Genomic DNA, 27,951 nt, shown 5'->3' with positions numbered 1-27,951 from the left:
CACTGCTCCACACATCCTCTCTTCACTGGGCGTACTCCCGCCACTCACGCCAGTCGCTCAGTGGTTGGTCGGATGCAATGCAGCTTCCTGTGAGAGCGCGCTCTTTAGTTAGTAAGTGCTCTGAGGTGTCTCGAGCGTTGGTTGGCAGCCTAGGTAAACGGAGCCTTGATTGGCGTCAGCTGTGTCAGGAAGGAAGTGTATTGTCACATGCGCCTTGGAACAGCAGGCAGGTGGAGGTTGCAGGAAGCGAAGGCTTGTGGGAAGTGCCAGTGAGTATGTGACGGTGTCATGAACAGTCCCAACCATTTGTAATGTACAAGATTTTGGTTTGTCAGTGCTCAGGACTCACCTGGTGATTTGTTCTTGCAGATTTCTAATAATCTCAGGGAAGTATCTCCTGCCTGTAAGCAGCCAGAGCCCAGCTTCTTTTTCCCCTTTGCGATGATAGTTACTGAGGGTTACACACTTCTGTTTTCATATTTTATTGATTAGCCTACTAGTGTGAACAGTGAACTATTGTATGTGTGATTGCCCTGAAGTCTCCCATGGCTAAGCACCACAGTATCTGCTCATAATGTCACTGAGTGATGATTGCGGGTTTTGTGACCAACCATATATCTGCATACATTACCAGCAGTTAATGTATTCAATGCTGGGCTGTTGTCTTCCAAAGAGCACGTAAAAGCCTATAATTGAAAAGTATTTGGGCAGTGTGAGTCAGCAGTTGTAATGCAATGACTGACTCACAATTAATTGAGGTGAGGATCAGCCAGGTACATGTTTCCAACAAGCTGGCAAATTTCTGCACACTTGTTTACATTGGTCAGAAGATTTGTGTCCCATAGGAGGTAAGTGGCCAGATCCTCACCAGAGCAACATGGAAGCTTGTTATGGCCAACCTTAGCTGATGAATGTCATTAAAGTGACCAAGGAGACACCTAGTGCTCTCCTCTGCTTCTGAGAATGTTGGTTCCCCAAGCGTTCCACTCATCAAAGCAAATGCATGTCTCTAAAATGTGTAAAACCTTTAGAAGACACCCAATACCCTAAGAAATTAGCCCTAAAGATACCCATACATTATTGTTGATGAGTGCACAACCTGATAAAAAAATAAATATCCCTGGTGCCAATCGCTTTTTTGTCAGCCCTGCGCTACTCAACAAGTTCCAGTGCTGTCACATGTTGAGAAATTAAAGCTCTAAATAAGCTACAATTTGAGCTTCTCATGGCGTACTCACGGTAGCTTTTTCTACTAGGTTCACTTTAATACAAGTTTTAGAAGCTTTTGATGGGTGGGGGTCTATGTACAATTCCCAGGTTGGATGCCAGTCCTACTAACAGCGGGATGCTAAACAGATGCTGTACTTTTATTATGATCTTGTATTTATAAAGCACTGACATAATATGCAGCACTTCACAAAGTCTATAGTAATGTCACCACTGCTTCTCACAGTGGAGGTCCCTTCCTCTGATATCACTGGCATGTTGGGTATCCTGGCATTCCCTGGGGCTGCCAATGATCAATGAACGCCTGTGCACTTGTGGGCTAGCCAGTCTGAAGCTTTCTTTAAAGTAGCCGTAAACACTAACTAAATGACATTTAATTTCTCAAGTACTGAATCATAAAAATAATTGCCATGGAGCACAACTAGGATAAAGTAGCAGAGCATTGTGCTCGCATACCAGGAACCATAGCAGGATTACCAGGTTTTACCTAACTTCCCCAGCGGCATGAATAATAAGTATTTTTAAATGTAAAAGTGTTACATATAAAGATACTTATTATTTTAAATTTCCTGCCTCCCAGCCACATAGTCCCGCCCCCAGCCTCAGGCTCGCACGGCATCTGTGTCCTCTGGCCTCACAACTACAGTGTTCACACGCCGGGGACACAGATGCCGGGCATCACCAGGTTACATGGATGCTGGCCTGGCATCTCCAGGGAAAGAAGATGCCAAGTATCCCTGGAGGACGCTGCGGGCACAGTTTACCAGGTAAGCTTTTTAAACCCCCTGGCAATTCCTCCCCCAGTGTGGCTCGGGGTTACCACTTTTGGTACTGAAAATTAAGCCTGAACCACCCCTTTTATTTAAAGAAAAAAAACATTTTTTTAAAAAAAGGGGTGCAGAACCTCACCTTTTTGTCTTAATCGCTGTGGGATGCAATCTTTTTCCCAAACTGTCACCTAATCTCGCACCTGCACAGTGCGAGATCCGGTGATGCTGGAAGAAGAGAGAGGAAGATGTCAGTGCCTGGTGCTTTCTCTGCGGGCCGGGCTGAAGACAGATACCGGGATAGACTGATCTGCGGTATTAAAGGTGTGTTTTTTTATTTTGGGTTTATTTTCCCTTTTATTATTATAAATGTTTTTAAACCTGTGTTGTAAATAGGCCCCAAAGAAGGTCCAAAATATTTTGTCTGATGGTATAAAACCAATCATAATTGGCACGACTAGTCTGCAGATAAAAAGTCCTACACATGAGAGCACAAGCAGTGCATGCAGTGAGCATGTTTATTATGTCAGGTGGATCTCATCAATTGAAGTTCATACAACGCAAGTAGATGCAATCTTTTTACACTGTCTGTTCTTCGTGCCTTTTGGTGTTCCTTTTTTTTACTTTGGCAAATGTACACTGGTATTTTAGGATGTGTGACATGGAAGGTATGTGTGAATGCTGCAGTACAAGTGAATCTCTATATTTAGTGAACTCTGTAGTCCCTCATGACCATTTGCTGATTTAACAGATGGGGCCTTCATGTTGGCCTCTTCTTGCTTAGGTCACCCAGCATCAGCCGCCTGTTCTAGTGTGACATGTAACTTTGTACATGGACTAATGCCCCTACCTGGCAGCATCAGAGTTAAAGCTCCTAAATAGTAAAAATAGCAGTTGTGTAGCAGGAGCAAAATCCTGGCAAAGCTGATGGCCTCTGTAATAAGCTGTCACAGTTAATACTCTACATTGCAGGAGCAGAATTTTGTGTGAAGTGAAATTTAATCCTGGGTAAAGTTTGTTGGGCAAAGCAGCACACACAGGTGTGGGAGACACTTGATGAATATACAGTGCTCAACTCAGAAATTTTTTTAAGCTGGGTGGGAAGAAATTGTAGGTGGGTGGTAGCCCCTGTATTGTGACCAAACTCTTTAGTAACCACCCAAAAACAGCCGGGTGGGTGCTGAAAAGTGCCGGGTGGTGCACCCAGCTAAAAGGGCCTGGGGGGAACCCTGATATATATGAGCCTTTGGCTTTCGCCAATCAAACTTGTAACAGTTGATCAACCCTATTGAGCTTGTTGAGAAGTCAGTTGTCCATCCACAAAAGGGAAAGTGAGATGGGCAGAATTACAGCAGTAGAAGCTTTCTAAAGACAGCTGGCCAGGTTGATGAAATTTAGTTGGAAAGGGAAGCTGCTGAAAACATCAACTTTAAATTTGTTTTCTTTTTTTCTTTTTTGTGTTAGTTATTTCCACAATGTCAGTTGAACTGGTGGAAGATGAGACTCAGTTCTACTTTAATGCAAAAAAGTACTGGAAGAATGTTCCACCTACCGTGGACGGGATGCTGGGAGGCTATGGACACATATCCAACATTGACATTAGTGGCTCTAAAAAGTTCCTGCAGAAGTTCCTTCGAGTGAGTATATATGTACATTCATACAAATCTTATCATACTAAAGAAGTTTTATTAGGTATGTGACGCCATTAAATCCAGATCAACTGATGTAAATAAAGGGAGGAAATGTGATTACTAATGCCCACGTTCACACCCATCTATTGCTGATACAGCAAAATATTCCCATAGCTGCTCTTTGCTCCTCCAATGATCTACTAATGAGTTTGTCTCCCATAACCTAGCCACACAAATGGCTCCAAGACTTTTCCAGAGTTGCCCTGACTCTCTGAAATGATCTTTCTCATCCTATTCAGCTTGCTCCTACCTTCTTCTCATTTAAAAGAGCACTCAAAACCCATTTTTTCAAATTTCCCTACCTGTCGACTTCTTTTTTTAAACCCTACCTCTCACCACTCCATATCTCCCCTCCTATTGTGTGACACTTCCCCCACCTCATAGATTGTAAGATCTTCAGAGCATGGTCCTCTCCTCCTCCTGTGTCACTGTCTGTCATTTGCAACCCCTATTTAATGTACAACCATAAGTTTATATAGTGCCAACATTTTATACTGCTCAATATTAATAAAAATAATAATAATAATTATGAAATTGTGTTCAAGGAATTGTGTAGTGCCAGTTCCATACCGTGTTTCCCCGATTTTAAGACATCCCCATTAAATAAGCCACCCCCGATTTTTGAAAAAATAATTAAAATAAGACACTCACCCGTGAATAAGACATCCCCCGATATTTGATCCTGTGTGTGTCTCCTTGATGCTGGCTGCAGCACGTGTCTGCTCCTGGCTGCAGTGCAGAATGAAACTGAAAGTAACAAGCCAGCATTCTGCACCAGGAAGCAAGCTGCTGATCCCTGCCCTAACAGAGATCCCTACACTTAATTACCGGTAAGTGATCAGAAGGGGACGATCAATGGCATAGAGTGATCAGAAAGGGACAGTCAATGGCATAGAGTGATCAGAAGGGGACAGTCAATGGCATAGAGTGATCAGAAGGGGACAATCAATGGAACATGAGTGACTTTCAACAATAAATGTGTACTGTAGCCTTCTTCATGGAAAAATAAGACATTCCCTGAAAATAAGACCTAGGGCATATTTTGGCATTTCAAAAAATATAAGACAGTGCCTTATAATCGGGGAAACAGGGTAGTAGTTGATTTAATTGCTAAAGTATTCAGTGCCTCACACTGCATTGGTGCTTCCTAGTTATAGCAAATAACAGTTGTGGCCTAAAAAGGTGAAAATCACAACCAGGACAGGAAAATCCCTGAAACCAGCCAGCCAGTGTGGTGAAGACAAACTGTTGTTTAAACAAAATGCCAAAGCGAACCCCCAAAGTCAACCTTTAGTGCCTATATTTACCTTTAGTGCCTATATTTACCTTTAGTGCCTATATTTACCTTTACTGACTATTCCTGTGTTCTCTTATTGTAATCCCATTAAAATTCTACAAGTCACCTGCATCTCTGCAAGGCTTTACTTGGAACCTGAGGCACTACTACCTTTTGTTGATGGGAGAGGGGATGTACAGGTATGTTTAGATGTTAAAGGGTTGGCACTTTAAAGTGACAGCCCTAGTTTAAATAGTAGGTGCACTTTTAACCACCTAGCCGTTAAGCCCGACCTTCGTACGGTCAAAAAAAAACGGCTAGGATGGTTAACCCCGAGATTTTTCATCTACTAGAACCCCTGTTCGGACATATTTCTGTAAGTTACAGGTCTACAATTTAAAAAAAAAAAAATTTAATGAAAAACAGTGGATCACTTTTGGTACAGAAATCTAGACCTCAGTGTAACGCTCAGGAGGTTAAGAGGAAACTGGTATTTCCATTAGCCCTTATTAAAATACCAGTATAGATTTAATGTGCAGATGTATGCAGGGATAGCAACATTTTTGTGCCCACTGGTTACTGTTGCCTGAGGCAGGGGTGTAGGTATTACATTCTTTTTTTCCAATTTACCAGTTACAAAGCCTGCTTGACTTTATACTGCACAGCTTTAATTTAGAAGATGGGTAAATTAAGAGGATGGGTGGCGCAGGGAAAAAGAACAGCCAAAGAGTAGGGCAGAGAGTATCAGTATTGGAGGAAAATAAACTATAAACACTAAACTATAAACACAAATCCGCATGTCTTATTCCTGGCAGACAATCTAACAAAGCATAAAATTAAAAATATGCAACCTTGGTATGAAACTGAGTATGGAGGAAGAGCAGAGAGAGTCACCACAAAGTCCATTCAAAGTCTTTGTAAAAACAAAAAAAACATTCTGATATTGTGTTAGCCCTGTTTAAGTTTTCATGGCATGGGCTAGAAAAAAGTTGCATCAGGCTTCAACAGGTTCCAAACTGAAAATGATGAAAGTGAGAATCAGTGGTATATAGGCTTGTGCAAATCCAGAGACAACACTGAACCAAGCACTGAGATGCATTGGCGATGGGGAGGAGGTCATGTTCCCCTTACATGAATGTACCATGTATTGTAAAACCATTACATTATGTAAATTATTTTGTGCCTTTTTCATCAACATGAATTCCCAAACTTCTTTCTCCCACAGGATGGTCCCCATAAGATAGACACATCATATGCCCTTGATTGTGGGGCCGGCATAGGTCGCATCACTAAACGTCTTTTGCTGCCATTATTTAAAAATGTAGACATGGTTGACGTCACAGATGATTTTCTATGCAAGGCAAAGAGCTATCTCGGGGAAGACAGCAAGAGAATCGGCAACTTCTACTGCTCCGGGCTGCAGGAGTTTGCTCCAGAGCCAAACCGCTATGATGTCATTTGGATACAGTGGGTGATAGGTGAGGAGACCATGTAATGTTATTGGGTCCAATGGGGAGCAAGTGACATTGAGTGACAGCAATTAATCAGGTAATGGAATGACAAGGCTCTTAAAAAAAAAAGTTTCTGCACTTTTTTTTTACTTTTAACAAGAATTTTTAAACAAATTACATCACTTTTCTATATAGTCACCTTTCTTTGCGATGCATTTTTCTCCAGTTGATACTGTCATACATGACCGATTTATTACTCCCATTCTCAGTTTTCAATGAAAATAATAAACTGCGGAAACTTTTTAAAGACCCTCGCCCATTTTTTTCCAAGCTGCACTGAAAACGTTTTAGCTAAATTCCCATTGGTTTCCCAAAATTTATAAATCTGTAACTATCGTTGTCTCGTCTACCCTGTTCTCCAAATATTGTTTTGGCATGAAGTCCTCCAATTTTTGTAGTACATGCAGCATCTTCAGATAATGTTGGGTTGTGAATTCTTTACCTTCTGAAGAGCTGTCAGGTCTTAATTTATCACTGTTACAACATGGCAGGGTTAACAGCTTAAAATGTTAATTAGTGGAGGGTATTTGGGGGAAAAAAAAAATCTGTGTCAATTACACTAACAGATTGCATCATATTTGTGATTTATGGTTTTACTTGTATGTCTATTTTAACAGTCATTGTCTTTTTGTGCACATTTGTTGTTAACCCCCTTTTGTCCTGATGCAGGACACCTGACAGACAGCCACCTTGTGGATTTCTTGAAGCGATGCAAAACTGGCCTAAAACCCAACGGCATAATTGTCATCAAAGACAACATGGCAACAGAAGGTGTCATTATGGATGACGTGGATAGCAGCATCTGCAGAGACATGGATGTGGTATGTAGACTCATCAGACAGGCTGGCCTCTCTATCCTAGCCCAAGAAAGACAGGAGAACTTTCCCGATGAAATCTATCATGTCTATTCCTATGCCATGAGATAAAAGAAACCAAAGCGTGTCCTTGTCAAGTCATAACCATAGCTGCTTGCAAACTGATTTGCCAAGAAAAAAACTTGTTTATAAGCATTTCAAAATGTATAAAACAAATAGGGAAGAAGGAATTATACTTTGGGAATCAGCTTGTTCATGAGAATCAAGCTGGTGATGTCATTGAAAGATGATGACTTTTGGAGGTATGGAGGCCGCAGTAAAAGTAACAAATTGGATATTATTGACGGAGAAAAAAGTTTGGCAAACGCACAAAACAGAAAATTTTAAAACTAAAATAAATGTTTTTGAAGATGGGCTTTTGCAGTGTTTAGCCAACTACTGGGGTATAAATTGGAAGATAAAGTTCCTTTAAATGAAGAGTGTTAGGGTCTGCATTTGTGTGCTTCCTTGTTGGGAAGATTTTCCTTCTGTGTTTGTCTTGTTGTACATACAGGAGGCGAGGGGAAATTCTTCCCATTGGAGAACACAGACAGCAGTAATGTCCTGACAGGGGTTCTACCCTTCCCAGTCCTAATATACTACTCTGTCAGTCAGTCACCACATAGGATGTAAATAAAACTGTGTATTATTAAATACACAGACTGTTATAACAACCTGACTGCACTATTCAAAACCAGCGTTCCACCATAAAGAACCTCTGTCCTAGTGATTGTAAAAAGGAATTCTGCGTGAACAGATATAAACTTGTGTCTATCTTTGCAATATGTTTTAAATGTTGCAAATTGATGGCACTATTCCAGGACATTGGGAGCCGGTCTGTACTTTTCTGTAACACCATTTTTTAGTGCGCAATTTGATCCAGCAAAGGAACCACCTACCTCAAATCTAGCATTAAAAAAAGCATTAGCATTAAAAGTTCTTGTTCTAGATCAGTGATTTGAAAAGTATTCCAGTGGGCCAGCTCTACAGTGAGCACTAGAATCCTTAGACTGAGTACAGGATTGGCAACCTCGGTATCTGTTAGGCTATTATGTTGACCCATTGACATTGGTACTTTAAGTCACTTATCTGAAACAGATATCTAGATCAAGAGTTCTGATGTCACTTTCTCCATGCTTGAGGACAGTGAAATCTGAAACCTGTTTAGATTATCAGCAATGCATATTCTTTAACCCCCCAAGCAGTATTCCCGAGTGTGACTCGGGGTGGATTTTACATGCTAAAAGCGGTAATCCTGAATCACACTTGGGGGTTGCTAAAAACATAAAAAAAACACCTTGTTCCATTGGCGTCCTACTGGTCCCTGCAGGTCCTCGGGACACGTCTTCTTCCTTCGATCTTTAGTCAGTGACTGCAGAGACGTTTTCTGGGGTTTCCCGGTGAGGTCGGTTTGGGAGCGTCAGGAAATTCAAATAATTTTGTAATGGATTTAACACAAAATAGCTGTATTGAGTCTAATATAAATAAATCTTATGATGATTTATAAATATACACATTATACATGCTACTGTACAGTTATTACAGGTTTCACTTTTATTTTATTTATTTTATTTTTTTTACAGATTTTTGTTTTACTTCTAAATTTATTAAGCATTGGACATATTTCGGTGAGTTATGCCTAAGAGTTATAGGCCTACAATGTAAAATAAATTTCCATGCAAAAAAAATGTAATGCTTTTTGTGTGAAAATATGGACAGAATTAGAACACAAGGGGGGGTTATTTGTTCAAATGTCCCATAGCACTGTAGCCATAATTATAATGTTTTGTTCTCAAGGAAAGTAAATGCTTATCTTATTTTGTTTAGGGTAGGCTAAAGCTACGTACACACGTCAGATTTTTATTGCCCGATAATCGGCATCGGCCAATTATCGGGCGAAAATCTGCCGTGTGTACAGTCGGTGTCGTCCATCGTCCGGACGACCGACCTGCCGGATCCACGGACGATGGACGACAGCCGATCCTAATGAAAGGGAAGGGGAGAGCGCGCAGCAGGGTGCCGCTCCGTCGCTCTCCCCCTCCCCTCTCCATAGAGCATGAATGGTGCTGTATGTACAGCACCGTTCATGCATCGTGCACTCCCTTGTCGTTGGAAAGGATCGTGAAAGATCCTTTCCAACGACAAAAATTGGAAGTGTGTACGAAGCTTAAGTGTCAACACATCTAGTCACCAGACATAGATACACTTCAGTAAATGTGGCCCAAAAGTATACCTTTCTCTGGACTAAGTTTCTGATGCTGGATCATCCAAGAGTCTGACTGTTGGGTTTAAACCACAAAACTATGTGTTTTTTTTTTTTTTTTTTCAATGTTCCTTTGATGCTGTGCTCATAAAACTCATCACTCTCGGGAATATTGCTTGCGGGGGGGAGTTAAAGAATATGCATTGCTGATCATCTAAACAGGTTTCAGATTTCACTGTCCTCAAGCATGGAGCAAGTGACATCAGAACTCTTGATCTAGATATCTGCTAGATTAGATTCATACCTTTCTGTGTGCTTTTTCTGTATGTATATGTTTTAGTGAATTTACATGCCTTTGCATTGAAATCAAAGGTTACCGAGTGCTAAAATGTATAAAAATTGCATGTTGTTTTTATGTAGAGTCAATAAAGTTGATTTTAGTTCTACTACAATGGTGGCACAGGTCTTCTTTCGTGGTGTGAACAGATCTCTGCAAAGTGATTTGAATTAACCACAATAAAAACAAATGATTGCATAATTAAAGGCATGGCACTTCTCACCTAATTATTTAAATGACAATGACCTGTGTGTAGTTTAAGGCTATTCAAATGTTAATATACATACACTTGTATTGGACCAGTCCAACTTCTAGTGAGTCAGTATTGTCATACCCTAGACCATGAATACAATGAAATGAGCCTATTGAAATGTACAAAGCAAAGGACGGACAGAAGATAAGTCACTAAGCACTCTGTGAACTACAGGTTAATCAGTAATTAGGAAACAAAGTATGGCACTGCTGTAAATCGGGAAAAGGTTGAAAAGCTATAATGAGTGCTTCTTCCCAAGGAAAACTTGTGAGCCCACCAAGAGACCTTATTACTACCCTGAATGAGTTACAGTCCGATTGTTGAGATTGGAGGGACTATGCACACCACCAGGCACAATGTTTTAAAAGCAATGTTAATAAAAACTCAAGACAACTTGCCTCTAGTTTGGCAGGGTGAAACTAGAAACTAAAGTCACAGAGGAGGTGTTTTTAGGCAATATTAACCCCCCTAGCGGTAATCCTGAGTGTGACTCGGGGTGGCTTTTACATGCAAAAAGTGGTAATCCCGAGTCACACTTGGGGTAACTTTAGAAGCCCCCCTTACCTTTGCCCCGTGCTCCAGCGGCGATCGGATGGAAACTGAGTAATCTTTCAAATACCACCCAGGTCCCGGCCGCGCCACTGCTCGCATCAGCAGTGAGATGCGAAGCACAATCAACGGACCCATCACTGCAGTGCCAGACAGCGCAAAGTGTGAATTAGTACACTGGTGAGAGTTGGAGATGTGGTTCAGTAATCAAGCATGGGTTGGCTTTGAAACTACAGTGTTGAGGTGGTCACAGGCAAGCATGGTGGTGAGAAGAGTGGTGCAGGCACAATGACAGAAGCAGGGGTTTCTGGTACAGTGGTGGTGAGAAAAGTGGTTGGCAAGCTTGGTAATAAAAGTTGGTAAGTAATTTGTCAGCTGTAAAATGTAGTAAGATTTAGTTCTTTCATTAGCTGCAGAATATAAACATGGAAAAATTGGGGTGAGCCGTCAAGCTACAATGCCTATGTAAGCAGCAGCGAAAAAATAAAATTTGGTGGAGGGGGGAGTATGGTTGTGTGAGCTGATAGGGTTATTATTTTTGGGTCCCATTTAAACATTACTGGAATGCTAAAGTCTTAAAGTATGTCTGGATTAACATAACATTGAATATTTTAATTCAGGCCCATTAGGAAACCCCGAACCCTTCATGCCTCACAGCAGCCATAATCCTGACCTTAACACAACAGACACTGCAACATTCTGCCAGCTAGCAACTGCAAAGGCATTATTAAACACAAATTTGTTTCCTTGGATGCTAGGGAGAGCTGTCATGCCAGGTTTTCCACTAAAGGTGCCTTTGACTGATGTTAATGAAACACTGACAGATGTAATAAGGCGATGAGGGAATGTGACATATGCAATAACAGCAGACAGGCACTGGTGAAATGGATCAGCTTTCCATGAACAAATAAGAAAACACAAAAGAGATCCGCAAGCTGGGGGTATTCTCTTTGCTATAATAGCCCAAATAGTTATGTTGGGTCACAAACATTGAACTTTTATTGATTGAAGTGTAGAGAGCCTGTCACTCTTCAAAGCATGCTGGGAAGTTGAAATTCCACCGATTGCCCAAAATTTGCAGAAAGTCTTTTAGAGCAGTGGTCCCCCCAGAAGGTCACGGACCCAGGACCACATGCACGGGGAGCTATGTGTCACTTAAAGGGGAAGAAAATTCCCCCCAGAGTGACGTCATGATGCCAGAATCCGTCCACTCTCTCATCACAGGTCTGAGCCTCCCTGAGCCTGCGATGTCTCCGGGAAACGTGGTCCGTGGCTCTGACCTGTGCACCCCCAAAGCGGGGTCCTTCCTGACCCCGCTGGTGAGTGCACCAGCCAGAGCCACGGCCCACCTGTCAGACGGCCCGGGGTTGGGGACCTCTGCTTTAGGGCCAGGTCACTTGACAGCATCCTGCTCAGACTGCTATAAATTGTCCTCAAAGTTAGTAGTAGGATGAATGAGGAGGTACCATTTTAATCCATCTGGAAGAGGGAGAGCCTTCACCTTTACATCTACAGGCCACGGTCTAAGTGCTTCAGGGAAGGAGGTAAATGCTCCAGTTGTTTCAGGGACTGGTAAAAGTCTGTCACTCTGTCTGTATGAACATTGCAGTTTGCTACATTTACTTCAAAGTTCCCAGGCAGGGAGATTTGAGGGGACTGGGCTATCATGAGGTCAATCACACTTTCTGCTTTGTTCAGCAGTTCTAGAGAGTCACAGTCCTCGGGCTGCCTAAGTAAGAGCACAGTCTGTTAAACAAGATGTGGAAGCCAGACCAGCAGGAAGGGCCATGCTGGGAGCAATTGTAAGAGGCACCAGACTCCAGAAGAAAGCGCAAGAGAGGAAAGTGGAGCTTGAAGCTCTTGAGGCACATGTGAGTGAGGGACTCGTGGGATAGACACTCGCTGGGATCAGCCCCGTGGGCCATTAGCAGCTGGCTGACCTGGAAGCAGAAGTGATTGATAAGTTTGGCCTCTTCGTTGTCGGATCCTACTGTCTCTCCCAACACCGGAGGGGGCGATCCCTCCACCGGAGGATTGCTCCGGGAAAAGGCCTCAAAGCCGGGTGCTCCATTTTTCACGGCACTCGAAGAGCAGGCACCCTTGGCGCGGTGCACACCGCTAGAGACTGGACTGCAGCAGGACGGGTCAGCATCAACTCCAGATGCCTCCACAACTCCTCCAGAGGTACACCCCGACTCTCCCATTCCCAGCCCCTGCATGATACCCTCTTTAGACGCTTCATTCAGTCAAAGCCCGGCCAATACAGAGAAGAGGAGTGGGACTGGAAGGCCCACTTACGTGCCCCTCCCACTAAACAAGATCTAGAACGCAGTATAGGGCACTTGGAAGCGAGCTGCAAGGCAGAGTTCCACGCCATACGTGAGTCCGTTCAACAAGTTACTAGTGCCACCGCAGCTCTACAAACCCAATGTGCTGATCTTTCTTCACGAGTAGTATCTCACGCGGCTATTTTGGAACACCATGAAGCGCAAATTAATATGTTGTATCTGTTGCATGATGACGCTGAAAACCGCAACAGGCGGAATAACATTCGTAGACGGGGTTTACCTGAAACCGTACCGAATTCAGAATTGCCCGCAGCTGCCTACTCTGTATTTGCTAAGCTTCTTGCTGTCCCATCTGATGTTGATATAGAGATAGATTGGATACACAGAACACTGGGCCCACGTAGCATAAATCCGCAACACCCTAGAGATGTTATCTGCTGGATCCATTTTTACAGGACCAAGGAAGATAACATGAAAAAAGCCAGAGAATCTACTAATATTGAATACGCCGGGGCTCAGATACAACTGCTGCCTGACCTCTCTAAGCATACATTGGATCTCCGCAGGGCTCTTAAACCGCTTTTGACAGTTCTTCGTGAACGGAACATCTCATATAGATGGAGATTTCCCTTCCATCTCATCATCAGATCTGGAGGTAGAACCCTGGTTCTTCGCGAGCCATCTGACCTGCCTCATATCGTACGGGATCTGCATCTTCCTGAGGTCATATTACCTGAATGGACTACGGCGACCTCGCTCCTCAACAGTAAACCAGCGCCATGGCAAGCTCCTCCACGACCTCGGCTTGATAGTCCTCCAAGCACTTCCACGGGCCATCTTTCTTCTCCTCCTCCCTCCGCAACCTAGCCAATGGAATCGGCATCGCCAACAATTTTTAGTGGATCTCAGGATACCTTCATCATTGTTCTTGGAATATTTATCTTCAGTCCTACCCTTTTTGTGTTTCTTAGGCTACAAGACATCACTGGATTACTACTGTCATCACCTGCCGTGCCTGGTCGGGAGATCAGTATGCCTTTCAATAGCATTATATGTTTCTGTGTTGCCAAGCATCATCGGATTACATTTGACTCTGTGCAAGTAGTTTCTCCTTCACGGTGGGACTTTCCATGTACTGGTAGCTATGTTGAGCGTTATTTATCTAGTGTTTATTGCTACTGTTTTTGGTGTTAGCTGATCTGCTATTCTTGAATGTCCTTTAGATCCTGTGGTTAATTTTGTCTAGGGCCTGCTGGGGGATGCGCGGACTATACTGTTCTCGCCCCCCCAGAGGGCTCTATTATGGGCCCTGGGATGTTGTATCCCTGTTCCCTTAGACTATTTTGGCAGGAATTCAGTGTAATGCTTATCTTATGTTGATGTCTTTTGATATATGCTCTACGCCTTAGGTACCTTGATTCTGGGACCATTTAGTACTCTGGGCGCATGCCCAAGGTTTGCTCTTTTTTATGTTGGTCTTGGTTTTATTGGGCAAATGCTAAGAGTTTATTCTTACTCTATATATTATTTATGGTTTTGCGGGTTCCCCCAGGCGGGACCTGTATGTTTGTTTCTGATTGCTTGTCTGCCTCCCCCGCCGCTCGCAGACACTTCCCCACATAGGCCTGCTGCCCTCTTGGGCAGTGATTTGGGACCTTTGGGGTCCCGCTTTAGATTTTTCACCCCACGGTCGAGGTTTAGCCCACCTCGCCCGTCTGGTGCCCCTTCCCCCTAATGTCCTCGGTACATACCCCAGCAAATGCTTTGAAAATTCGTTCCCTTAATGCGAAGGGTCTAAATAGCCCGAACAAACGCTCTCAATTGTTATATGCCCAACACAAAGCACGGGTGAATATCTTACTCCTCCAGAAGACCCACTTTCATTCCACTAGACTTCCCTCTCTCCGCAATCGATATTATCCCCTGTGGTACCATAGCTCCAATCCTGAATCTTGAACTAAGGGAGTTTCTATAGCTTTTCATAAATCGCTACCAGTACAGATTCTAGATTCTCGCTCTGATTCTCGGGGCAGGTATTTGTTCTTAAAAATTTCTCTCTGGGATAAGAAATTTACATTGGCTTCCTTTTTATGCTCCCAATCACCAACACACAACGGCCCTTTCTCAAAATTTGGAGTTACTGAAAGGGTTTGCCGAGGGATCTATTATTGTGGGTGGGGATTTTAATTGTGTTTTGGATCCCTGCATAGATACCTCATCAGGGAAAACCCCGATCTCATATTCCAAATTGAACTCCCTACGTTCTAAATTGCGCGATTTTAGAATAATGGATATGTGGCGCATTCAGCACCCCACTACCAAATACTATACCTTTTTCTCCCACCCGCACAATATGTATTCTCGTATAGATTATATCCTGGCGAGCCATTCCATACTTGATTGGTGTCCTAGTGCTTCTATAGAGTCCTGCCCCTGGTCCGACCACTCTTCAGTGTCCCTCTCATTTCTGATTCCCCATATGGGCCTTAGAACATGGACATGGAGATGCAATGACTCTTTGTTCAAAGACTCTCTCTGTGCAAAAGCAGCTCTTGATGCGTTAACCAATTTTTTTGGAGATCACGCCACTCCCCTTCCTATGCAATGGGAGGCTATGAAAGCGGTAGTTCGAGGGGTTCTACAACAAGGCACTAGGCTTAAAAAGATCAGAGCACAGGATATAGCTTGTACATCCGATAAAATCCGTTCTCTGGAACGCCTGCATAAGCAAAACATGGCCCCTGCTGTATTTTTAGAATTGACAGCTGCTAGAACCCATCTCTTGAAACTGTACGACTTGGCTCACCAACGCCACAGGGATCGTTTCCGTAAATTGATTTACCAATATGGGGATAAATGTGGCAGACTACTGGTGAGGGGTCTTCGCCCACGCATGTCCACCACATATATCCCGTCCATACACACTTCTGATGGAAGGCTGACATCTATCCCCAAAGAGATCCTGCAAACTTTTTATAAATATTATGCAGAGCTCTATCAACTACGCCCTGCTCCAGCCACTCCTTCCTCTCTACAGGAATACTTAACTAAAACAGCCCTTCCAACTTTAAATTCTGAGGTGATTTCTCAATTGGAATCCCCGTTTACGGAGGAGGAGGAGGTATCTGCTGCCCTGCAGGCCACATGGACCGGAAAAAGCCCGGGTCCAGATGGATTTACTCCACGATTATATAGGCTCCATGCTTCTAATCTTGTCCCCTTCATGACCAAAGTGTTTTCTTCCGTTTCTGCCGATACGCCGTTCCCTTCACAAAGTTTGGAAGCGCATATTACGGTTCTTCCCAAGCCTGGCAAAGACCATACGGTTTGCTCTAATTATAGACCTATATCATTGATTAATGTGGATGCAAAAATTTTTTACAAATTGATTGCCAATAGGTTGTCCCCACATATGCCATCATTGATCCATAAGGATCAAACAGGGTTTATTTATGGATGGGAAGCCAGGGATAATACTATTGAGACTCTCCTGCTGACCCAGTTTGCTAAATCCTCAGGCACCCCTGCGTGCTTACTGTCAGTAGACGCTGAAAAGGACTTTGACAGAGTTAGTTGGCAGTTTATGTACTCGGCGTTACGTCAGGTGGGAATAGGGGGCCCTGCATGGTTTCTAGAATTGCAGCACTGTACTCTACACCCAGAGCTCGGGTGCAGGTTAATGGCACTCTCTCCGATTCTTTTCAAATCAAGAATGGCACGAGGCAGGGGTGCTCTCTCTCCCCTTTACTTTATGCCTTAATCATGGAACATTTGGCTATGGCCTAGCGCCACAATTTAGATGTAAAAGGGATCCAGGTGGGTGATACACATTATAAAATTTCTTTATACGCAGATGACCTCTTGATATATATACCATCCCCTCATATCACGATACCTACCATCCTGAAGGAACTTGCTGAATTTGGTACACATAGTAATTTCAAGGTCAATTATTCCAAATCCGAAATTCTTAATATTACCTTGGACTCTTCTCAAATGTCAGCTATGTGTTCTAATGTGCCTTTCCGGAATTGTTCTGATGCCATTAAATACCTGGGTATAATGGTCCCATCGGATCCCTCCAAATTGTTCTCCCTTAATTATTCCTCAATGTACAGTAAACTTCAATCTGACCTTCAGAAATATGATTCCTTGCCCCTCTCCTGGTTCGCCCGTATAAACACTCTTAAGATGGATATAATCCCCAAACTGTTATATCTTTTTCAATTGGTCCCCATTTTCTTGCCAACCGCATATCTTCGTAAAATTCATAGGGTATTTTTAAAATGTATATGGCATCAGAAACGCCCTAGACTGGCATTTAGTACCCTGTCCAAGGCCAAAAGTAGAGGAGGTGCAGGGGCACCGGATGTTATTTCCTATTATAGGGCATCGGTTTTAGTGCGTTTGATAGACTGGTTTCACAACAGGGAGATGAAGGAATGGGTACAGCTGGAAGATTGCCTATCTCCAGTTAGCCTCCAGTCCCTGCCATGGGTGGACCGGTCGTTGCTACAACCGGCCCGCCCTCTACTCCCACTTACAGTGGATTTATTACATAATTCGGACATCCTCCTCAGAGCAGGCAAACCAGGACCCATGACACCGCTATTTGATAATCCAGCGTTCCCCCCGGCAATGCGAACCTCCACATTTTTATCTTGGTACGCCTCGGACAGCCGTCATCTTAGGAGTATATTACATAATGGACGGGTTCCCCCACTGGCCTCCCTGGATCTCCCAAACAGAAGCAAGCTGCTTTCTTGGCTTTCATACAGGCATCTGTCGTCATTTGTAGCTTCATTTACTGACTTATCATTCCTATATAGAAGTTTAAGAGCTCTCGAGCAGTTGGTTGGCTCGCCTGACCGCCCCATCTCATGTTGTGTCCAGGTTGTACGAGCTACTTGCTCAGGACTCTGAGCCCTCTGCACCTATATACACTAGATATTGGGAGAGGGAAATGACTGGACTCATAACTGCGGATGATTGGGAAAAATCATTTACCCTAACGCATAAGTTGGCCTTAACCTATAGAGCTCAAGAGGTTAATTACAAAATTCTATCCAGGTGGTATTATTGCCCTGTGGATCTCCATAGAATCTCCCCCACACAATCTGATCGTTGTTGGAGATGCCACTTACAAAAGGGGACGATGCTTCATATATGGTGGGAGTGTCCGCCTATATATCGATTTTGGGACACGATTATTCAGGTGTATAACGGCAGCACTGGGTCCACCATAACCAATACTCCCAATATAGTTCTTTTATCCATGGTTCCGGGTTCGCTCAAAACCATCAAAGGTGGGGTCCTACGTCATTTTCTTACGGCAGCAAGGGCCACTATTCCGAGATTGTGGAAGCAATCTGCTGCTCCTTCTATAGCCAATTGGGTCTCCGAACTTGAAAAAATCCACCATATGGAGATGTTGGTCGCGGAGGATGATGATAGAATGGAACAATTTAGAATTATCTGGTCCATTTGGGACTGGTTTAAAGACTCTCCCCGATTCCGTACATATTTTATTTAGTGTCCAGGCTTACAGGCTGGATCACAACACCAGTATTGAGGGTTAATACATATCTCTTTTATTCTTGTATCGCTTGGCATCCCCCCTCCCATCCCACCCCTTCTCCCCTGGGCTGATTTGTTATATGTGTCTGTCTTTGTTTTTATTTTATCTGTTGTTTAAGAATATTGGTTTACACCCTATGCCATACGCTTCCGCTAGCAGATATGTAGCTATTCTTGTACAGGTTTAATATGATCCCTTTAGAACTGTTTTGTTTTTTTGTCATATTTTTGGGGTATATGCAGCTCCCTGGTATTATATGTCTGTTAATTCGAAGCCTACAATGTTATGTTTGTTATGATGTATGTGTGGTATATCTGATTCTTTTTGTTATGTTTACCTGTTACTTTTTTTTTTCTCTGAAAACCTAATAAAACTGATTGAAACAAAAACTATGTATTGGTATGTCCATTTTTTATTTATTTTGAGCTAATAAATTATGAAGGGCTTCAGAATGCAGACAGAATTATGCACAATATGTGGAAAGAAACCTACACGGTGAAAAAATCCTGTGTCTCCAAGGTGGAAAATGAAAATTACAGATAACACAAAAAATTCCCTGTCTTGCAAATATTTGTCACTCATGAGCAATGCAACTTAGTGGAATTCTGTAAAGAAGGCGTACAAGCCCCCAAAATCATTTATCTGTATCATATGACAAGTTGACGCCTTAATAATATGCATTCAGCTTAAATTCCACTTACAGTCATTCACTCTATTTCAAAATATAGCATTTATTTGCAGGGAATATCTTTCATTGCAACAATAGTGGACTTATACTTTAAAATAAAACCTAATAAATTAAAAACATTTGATGCTCTTCGCCTTAAAACAGAAGAGAAGCTAATATGCATGCAATCCAGCATCTGTCACTCTTGCGGTCTATTTTTCTGTCTATGTCTTCTCCTTACATTATGCTGTGTGATGGTGTGGTTTATGCAGAAATAGATGCTATTGCATTTAATAGAACAATTTCTGGTTAAGAACTCCTTCAGTGCTTGCTATGAAATGCATGAATCAGTAATCTTAGCAGAAAAATCTATTTGGGGACTCGGAGCCTCTAATGGATGACAGAAACTTCAGCAAAAAAAACCCCAGTGACAAGCCACTCACCATCTTCCAGCAGTAGTCTGATATTTTCAGTGTTGTGGATCTGAACTCCATCGCTGCTGGCTAGGGAATGTAGTAATGCAGTCTTTCCTGGGAAAAAAAACACATGTAGAGCCAACAAATACAAAAGTAACATTACATGTCTTACAATATTCACACAAAAAATAACTCAATCAACCACTTATGCATTGCCCTAAACTTTGAGACCCAGGTAGACATCTTTCTTCCTACAAAAAGCCAGAACAGAAGACAGGATCCTAAATTTTCTTTTATGCCTCGAGTAAGAGTGGTCTGAAAAGTCTGGACTGAATTTCTGGTGCAACAAAACTGTTTAAAAAGTAAGCCATACTTCACAAAAAATTCCACTTCAGATGTGCTGGCATGTAAATGGATTAGGTTGCACAAATTATTCTAGAGAAGCACACAAAGCATAGCTAGTACCAAAATGATTTATCTTAGTAAAACCATTAGGGCTCCCTGTCCCTCTACTGATTTCAGATCTATTCTTTTATTAGATGCTACCTATGCACCACTCATTTTCAACTGCAGCCTGAGAGTTCCTAACTGCAGGGTGCTCTGTCATGCAAATTTTAAACACCGCCAAGGACATCATTGTCCTGCCTTTCAAGCTGCCCTATATGCCAGCAGGGCCACCCATCTCATTAAGTTGGGAAAAATGAGAAGTAGGAGGGGTGCTTTGAGTTTGAGAAAACAAGCTGCAAACTACAGAACTCAGATAAAATGTATTTCTTCAGCATGCAAACGTTTTTTTTGTTCTTAAAGCAGTTTATTCTCACTAGCACTCACTGACCATTTTTATCAGCTGAATTTACATCAGCACCGAGATCCAGCAGTCGCTGAAGGCATGGCAGTCTTTCTGTGGCTCCTCGCTTGCCAAATCCAGAGGGCTACTCTCATGAATCTAAAAACAAACACATTTTTATGACAGTCATGTGTCTGGTCCACAGATAACAAGCACATATGTTGAAATATACTTTCACTCTAGTCTTTAAAAGTGCATGTTGCCTATTTTCCAAATTGAGGTTTAATGTACTATACTCGCTACACCTAAATCACAAAATTCACTGTTTTACCTGTGAGTGACCACAGACCTTTGCTTTGAAGATCACTCAGATTTAAACTGTGCAGCCCATAAAATATTTTTTTCAGGGTGATTTCAACAGGTCAGAAAGTAGCCAAGACTCAGAACATAACTATAGTTACAGTTATCAGTCTCAAAGCAGATTTGTAAAGCATGTGGACTATAGTGGAAAAAAATAGAGCAACCCTAGCAGTGTTGTAGGTTAATTGCCTTGACCACAATCACTATTAGCTAGTTAAAACAAATACATGTGGAAAAAATAAATATTATTTATCCCTATTTTTCTATCATTTCCTTATTACAAATAAATGTGGAAGTCATTTGAACTGAAAAAGTAATTAAAATGTAAATTATATTAAAATATAAGTATACTGAATTTTATATTTACGAATAATACCTTAAAATAGTAATCACTATAAAAGACACAGAACAAACAAACTAGGAGGTCCGTTTATAAATGTTTTCACTCAGCCTTTGCCCAACATATTTTGTACCTCAATCCAAATGAAAAAAAAAAATCCAAATGAAATGAAATGCGTAAATCCAGAGTAAAAGCTATGTTAAATATAAAAGTGCTTTTTTGTACACACTATTGCACCTTCTAGCCAATGATTTTATTAATGTAATGCAGAGTTATATACAGGCAAAAATGGAATTATGTCTTACCCGATCCCTTTTCATAATATTCGCTCCATTGTGCACCAGCAACTCCACCATATCAGGCTGGTTTCTCAAGACAGCGATGTGTAATGCTGTGTAATATGTCACTGGATCTGAAAAGAGGCACAACAGTATGAATGGCTGAAACAAACATGCAGCCAAAAATGCAAGTCACTATGTACAAGAGCTGCTTTAGCCATCTACTCAGCAGCCTTTTTAGGCTCTGTGGGTAACATGGAATGAAGAGCAGATATGAATATATCTGTGCAAATCATTCGAAAGCATTATGCAAATATATTTTAGATTTACTTTCTGCTGCCTGTAGAGGTGCATTAGGATCCTAAATTATTCTGAAAACTCAAATGTCCTCTATAGATGTCACACATTCATAGCCCATATAACAAAATGCAAATTGTTTGCTAATTGCAATCTTAAAGTTTATTCGATTGATGTTGTATATTCTTTTTTTTTTACAGGTCAACAATCTATCTCTGCCATTTTAAACAGATGGAGCTGTTAGATTCTCCACCAGAGAATGTTGTGGATTTTTAGATTCACTGTTGTATATATAGAATCCTTAAGGTGTGTTTTTCCAGTTTGGAGTAACTTGTTCTAAATAAAATAATACTTGTTTTAACATGCAATTTATTGGGCAACACCAAAACCAAAATTCACTTTTGAAAGGTTAGGAAGGATACTATCTAAAACTACTATTTATTTGTTACACATGTCTTTCACAGTAAGTAGTACTTACCCTCAAAACAGACATCAGCCCCATATTGCAGGAGCATTTCAGCAGCAGGAACTAGACCCAGTTCAGCGACCTTTCAGAGAGAGTAGCTTATCCCATCATTGTAATAGGCTGATTCTGAATGCCTCTGCAGCAGTTCACTCAAAGCCAGGAACTTGTCATTTTGTCTGACCAGGTAACTGAAGGCAATCAGAACAAGAATGTCATGTACAATAAGCATTATACATTTCAGTACACCACATCTGTGATTGATTCCATACGGACAGGGTAGGCAACAAATTATCTTTTGTCTATAGAAAAGTAGGGTTTATTGAAAAGTGTTTTGGAGAAGAAAGAAAGAGGTTTGAGGGTCAAAGTTGTAAAAGGTTATTTATGTATTGATATGCTTAAGATTCATTCCATGCAAACTGTTCTAACATGAAACTGGACTCACACCCTAGTTGTGAATCTGCAGCTAATGAATTTTCATGTTTGTAATATTATATCTAACATTAACTGTGTATAATTATGGCAATTAGACTCAGATTTATTAAATCAAATATTTTATCTATATGTATGGTTATTTGTATGGTTACACCAATCTAAATGTACATGCAGGTTTCTGCTACTCATATGTAATCAATTTGTGTCATGTACCGAATTAATTATCATGTCATCTGTTTATTTATTATTAGACTATACAGTCTAATAATAAATAAACAGATGGCATGATAATTAGGTATGTTCTTACCTATGATCACAAACTAGTCAATAGGTTTATTTAATACGATTACCCTCTGAGGTATGAATGCACTTTCACCCCAATTATGTACAGGTCCACTCATCCAATGCTACCCATACAGAATTCCCCCTGCCTTACACTGAGGCTTGCAGGGGACCAAGCGCCACCTCCAGTTACGCCTCGGCCCCTATGCAGGCAATCTCCTGCCACTGGATGGCCTTCTTACTCCTCTGTATGATCCGCCCAAAATGGCGGGTCAACTTCTGCACAAGGAGATGGCAGATCCCTCTGATTGGCTGTCTCTGTCAGAGGGGAGCCCTGGTAACGTCAGAGGGGAATCCCTTCTTCCCGTTGGACGACACTGGAGGCACGCGTGACGTACAACCAACATGAAGCCAGGAACCCAGCTACATTAGGCGGGTTTCTGTACACAGACAGCCCTTCCGGCTGTGTCCTGATAACAAGCCACGCTGCTGTACACTTTGCAATTGAATCCCAGATTAGGAGTTCACCAGACCTTGTATCTTTCTGACAAGTCAGTTCATTCAACCAACTCATATCACCATATCAAAAACTTTCATCTTCTTGGTAAGCAAGTTTATTCAACGAATTCATAGCACTATATTGAAACTTTTGCTCAAACATACTCTGCAACACTTCAAGTACCACTTAACTCATTATATTCTATATACTCCTCATACAGATCTTGATATCCATTGTATCCTGATTCATATTTCAGTGGTGAGTCAATCTTCTAAATTCTCCTATATATATATATATATATATATATAAATATATACACTTTTACCCCTCCGGAGCACCCCCATACCCCTTAAAACTCCATTTATAATTTTTTTTTTAAATGTATCTACACCCCATACAGATTTGAATATTAATATTCTGGCTCAACAGCTGGATATCTTTAAGACTAAATACATGTTTGAAACACTACAATCTGAATATGTAATATCAGAAATAATTCTTCCACTGCTTTTTTCATAAATGAGAGGTATGTACAGTTAGGTCCATAAATATTTGGACAGACAACTTTTTTCTAATTTTGGTTCTATACATTACCACAAATAATTTTAAATGAAACAACTCAGATGCAGTTGAACTGCAGACTTTCGGCTTTAATTTAGAGGGTCGAACAAAAAGATTGCATAAAAATGAGAGAAACTTTTTAGTTCTTTTTTTAACACAATCACTTCATTTCAGGGGCTCAAAAGTAATGGAACAAATTAAAAAGCTGAAAATAAAATGTTCACTTCTAATACTTGGTTGAAAACCAGCAATACCAGCCTGTAGTCTGGAACTCATGGACATCACCACATGCTGGGTTTCCTCTGTTTTAATGCTCTGCCAGGCCTTTACTGCAGCGGCTTTCAGTTGCTGTTTGGGGGCCTTTCTGTCCAAAGTTTAGTCTTCAACAAGTGAAATGCATGCTCAATTGGGTTCAGATCAGGTGACTGACTTGGCCAATCAAGAATATTCCACTCCTTTTATCTGCTTAATTGATAATGACCTAACGAAGGAATTGCCCACACAAGTTCATGAAATAGCCTTTGAGTCAATTGTCCAATTACTTTTAAACCCCTGAAATGAAGTGATTGAGTAAAAAAAGGGCTTTAGTTCCTCAGATTTATTCAAACTTTTTTGTTCGACCCACTGAATTAAAGCTGAAAGTCTGCAGTTCAACTGCATCTGAGTTGTTTCATTTAAAATCATTGTAAAATCATTGTGCTAATGTACAAAACCAAAATTAGAAAAAAGTTGTCTCTGTCCAAATATTTATGGACCTAACTGTATTACTGATAACTTTATATATACCACATAGCAATTTCATATCATGAATGTTTTTCTTGTCACTATGCAATAAGTACCATTACTTCCCATTGGCATCTTTTTTATCAGCACTTTCAGCCAAGACTTCAGTAAAATTTATAAATACCACTACCTGTCATTTGAAATGTAAGTAAAAAACCCCAAATACTACCACTATTTTTACATTATATTAACTATTCAAATGTCTATAATGTGTTAAGTAATTATGTATGAATCTGAAGCATATCGAGACATACCGTTTCCCCCCCAAAAAAAGCCCTAGCATGATTTTTCTGTATTTTTGAGGATGTTTGAAATATAGGCCCTAAAAATAAGCTAAAATAAACAAAAATACATGGACTAGATGCCTCATTTAAGGAAAGCGCTATTGCTAGACATGAGAAATTGGGCCAATGGTTCTACAGGAAAAGAGTCACAAGAAATTCAAGATGGAATTCAAGGTTTGGAGAGTTATGATGATGTTCCATAAGATGATGACATGACTATATTTGAATAAATGTTGATTTTTTGTTCAAGAATAAATGTCGATTGTTCTTCATGAAAAAATAAGACATCCTCTGAAAATAAGCCCTATTGCATTTTTTGGAGAAGAAATTAATATAAGACACTGTCTTATTTTCGAGGAAACAGAGTAATTAACCTTTCATAACTCTTTATCAGCCTCTTTCTTTTTTCTCCAAAACACTTTTGTAAATTTGTAGCTTTAAAGATGATGGCTTTCACACACAACCCTTGGGAAAGAGAATAATCACTCATATAACTAAGGTAGGGTTTAACCAGAAGAAGGGTCCCATGTATATAAAAGGAAATATGGTATGCCTAGCCTAGAGGGTACATCAATTAAAGATAAATAGACAGAAAAAACAGGCTTTTTTAGGCATTTTTTGTAAAAAATATTTTTTTGTAAAAATTCACTTGTGTTTATTTACCATTGTTTGGTTGCCTAAAACTAGACATAATCCCACTGCGCTAGAACCTCTGCTAACACAGTACTTCTATGCTAGAATCCAGATCTATGTTTAGACCATGTTTAACAAAAGGTTAAACAATTGTTAGCAGATTAATATGTCAGGATCCCCAACACATTTCGCCCAAAGGGACTTTTTTAGGTGATTGAGAGACCAGAACTGTGATAATGTATAGTACGATGAGTACAATTATTTATACAATCATATAATTTTTAACACGTCTAACACAGTACATTGAGTATTTGACAATTCAAAACATATATATTTAGTTTACTCATAGAAGGTAGTCAGATATCATAAAAATATTCATAGAGTAGATAATAATAAAACAAAGAGACTTACTTTGTGTTTGCTGATGGTTAATCTCAGAGAACACAGAGTAACAAAAGTTGGAGTAACCAAGGTTCTTAACAGTGAAATAACTAGCAGGATATTTTAGATATTTTAAATAGAGGAAATGATATAGGTTAATAGAAATTTTTTGGACCCATAAGTATATTTAATCTTACTAAAGGGCCCTTGTGAATTGGCTGTAGTCAGCAGATGTCTTGTATTAATTCTAGGTATATTTCTAGGAATTATGACTATTCAGGGGTATATGTGGATTACACTAATATGAGAGATATTCACAATTAGTTGGAATACCTAGGTGTTATAGATTTGTACAGTCAAGAAAAAATGAGGAACAGGAAATATTCTATATATAAAATTGTACTTACTGAAAGTTCTCTCTCTCTCAATACAGGAATACAGTGCAGGAATGTTGTGGGTAAACATGAAACCTGTTTTATCTTTGTACTGGCCTCTGGCCCTCCTAGGGGGTCTCCAAGTGTAGGACTTCACAGAAGTAACAAATAGATGATAAAACAGATCACCAGTAGGGCCTTCAAGGGGCAATAAAACTATCAAGCCTTAGTCAGCAGAAGATGGAGGCATAATTGAACAGATGGGTTGGGTTGATGGCCCATCCAGACCTTTTGGTGACAACTAAAATTAGATGACCCTGCTTGGCTTTGTCTGCAGCTTCCCATAACAACTTAGCTAGGAGGCCTAGTAAATTCCTTAAGTTACAGTAACCAATAGTCATCTTACAGATCACGGTCAGTAACCAGTCCAAGAGCCTCAAGGATACCTAATGGGAATTAACTATGTAAAAGGGGGAACTGAGAGAATGTATCTCTCTCTTGCTCTCCGCTCTTGCTTGCTGGCTCTCCTGCTTGCTGGCTCTTCTTGTCTCCTGAGGGTCTCCTTAGGTAAGGTAAGTTATGGAGTCTTCTTCGGAAGGAAGTAGGCTCCTGAGGTACCCATTAACCTCTTAGCAGGTAGCTTTAAGATATTCCTGATTGTATTCTTATGGGTGTCTATAGTATTACTGCAATACTTTGCTATTTTGTAATTACTGTATGGTGTACTAAGTAGTTACTAGATTATTACAGGGGTTACTACTAATAACTTTATGTCCATGTGATATATATATATATCATTGATTGAAGTTATATATATATATATCATTGACTGAAGTTCCTATGTGTAGATATCAAAAAATATTGCTGTGTACTTTGTTTCACCTTGTTTTCTTAATTAAACTGTTTGAGTGACTAGCTATCATTTGTGCATGAACCTTCTTTTATTGAATATCTATATGCATTAATAGGGGATATAATTTCCATATTTATGCAGATAAATATTCCTAAAACAACAATACACACACACACACACACACACACTAGCTGATATCCCGGCGTTGCCCGGGCATTTATTTATTGCGATCTTATATTATACAGGAAAAGGAATCAAATAAAGCTTTAGTGATTTTCTTGTCTACGGTGTTGTTTCATTTTTTTGCCTTTGATTGAACTCGGCCAATTGCCTTACATTTTCTCGATGGCATTATTACAGGCCAGAAATTTGTAAGAGTCCAAAAAAACAGAATGTAAAAATATAGGCAAAAGGCACACTGTCACTGAGCAATACATACACACATACCTACATGCAAATACACCTCTGACATATACCACAGCACTGTACAAAGATCAGCAGTGCACTCACATGTGTCAGAGTGATATGTCTAGCAAGTTTGGTTTAAATGTCTCGATGAGTTTCTGAGTGATGGTGGAACATAGCAAGTTTGGTTGGAATGTCCCCATGCATTTCCTAGTGATCGCATACAGACATCTATCTATCTATCTATCTATCTATATATATATATATATATATATATATATATATATATATATATATATATATATATAAGACATATATA

At 40.7% G+C, this 27,951-nt stretch overlaps 2 protein-coding genes across 4 annotated transcripts in view; one reads left to right on the top strand and one right to left on the bottom strand.

The window, feature by feature from the left end:
* NTMT1 (N-terminal Xaa-Pro-Lys N-methyltransferase 1) lies at positions 1-25,242 on the top strand. 3 transcript variants are annotated; one of them, XM_072429693.1, is made up of 5 exons: positions 1-111; positions 3,459-3,631; positions 6,187-6,439; positions 7,142-7,293; positions 21,880-25,242. In XM_072429693.1, the coding sequence occupies exons 1-5, from the start codon at positions 78-80 to the stop codon at positions 21,904-21,906; spliced, it is 639 nt and encodes a 212-aa protein (XP_072285794.1). In that variant the 5' UTR covers positions 1-77; the 3' UTR covers positions 21,907-25,242. The 3 variants fall into 3 exon arrangements, with proteins under 3 accessions (XP_072285794.1, XP_072285792.1, XP_072285793.1); XM_072429691.1 differs by lacking the exon at positions 21,880-25,242 and having other exon boundaries at positions 7,142-9,981; XM_072429692.1 differs by lacking the exons at positions 1-111; positions 21,880-25,242 and adding an exon at positions 121-269 and having other exon boundaries at positions 7,142-9,981.
* The window catches only part of ASB6 (ankyrin repeat and SOCS box containing 6), a 56,899-nt gene continuing 41,036 nt past the window's right edge, over positions 12,089-27,951 (bottom strand). Inside the window, 8 exon segments of the mRNA XM_072429699.1 lie at positions 12,089-12,192; positions 12,195-12,395; positions 12,398-12,733; positions 19,645-19,731; positions 20,453-20,519; positions 20,522-20,563; positions 21,410-21,516; positions 22,158-22,333. Coding sequence (XP_072285800.1) covers positions 12,089-12,192; positions 12,195-12,395; positions 12,398-12,733; positions 19,645-19,731; positions 20,453-20,519; positions 20,522-20,563; positions 21,410-21,516; positions 22,158-22,333 — 1,120 coding nt within the window.

The sequence above is a fragment of the Pyxicephalus adspersus genome, chromosome Z, assembly GCF_032062135.1.
Source record: "Pyxicephalus adspersus chromosome Z, UCB_Pads_2.0, whole genome shotgun sequence".
NCBI lineage: Eukaryota > Metazoa > Chordata > Amphibia > Anura > Pyxicephalidae > Pyxicephalus > Pyxicephalus adspersus.
This window is presented reverse-complemented; position numbering and strand designations above follow the sequence as displayed.

Coding starts and splice junctions, on each gene's coding strand:
- NTMT1 (XM_072429691.1), top strand. CDS start 78: ATGCAGCTTCCTGTGAGAGCGCGCTCTTTAGTTA. Junction 3,632..6,186: donor TCCTGCAGAAGTTCCTTCGA/GTGAGTATATAT, acceptor TTTCTCCCACAG/GATGGTCCCCATAAGATAGA. Junction 6,440..7,141: donor TTGGATACAGTGGGTGATAG/GTGAGGAGACCA, acceptor GTCCTGATGCAG/GACACCTGACAGACAGCCAC.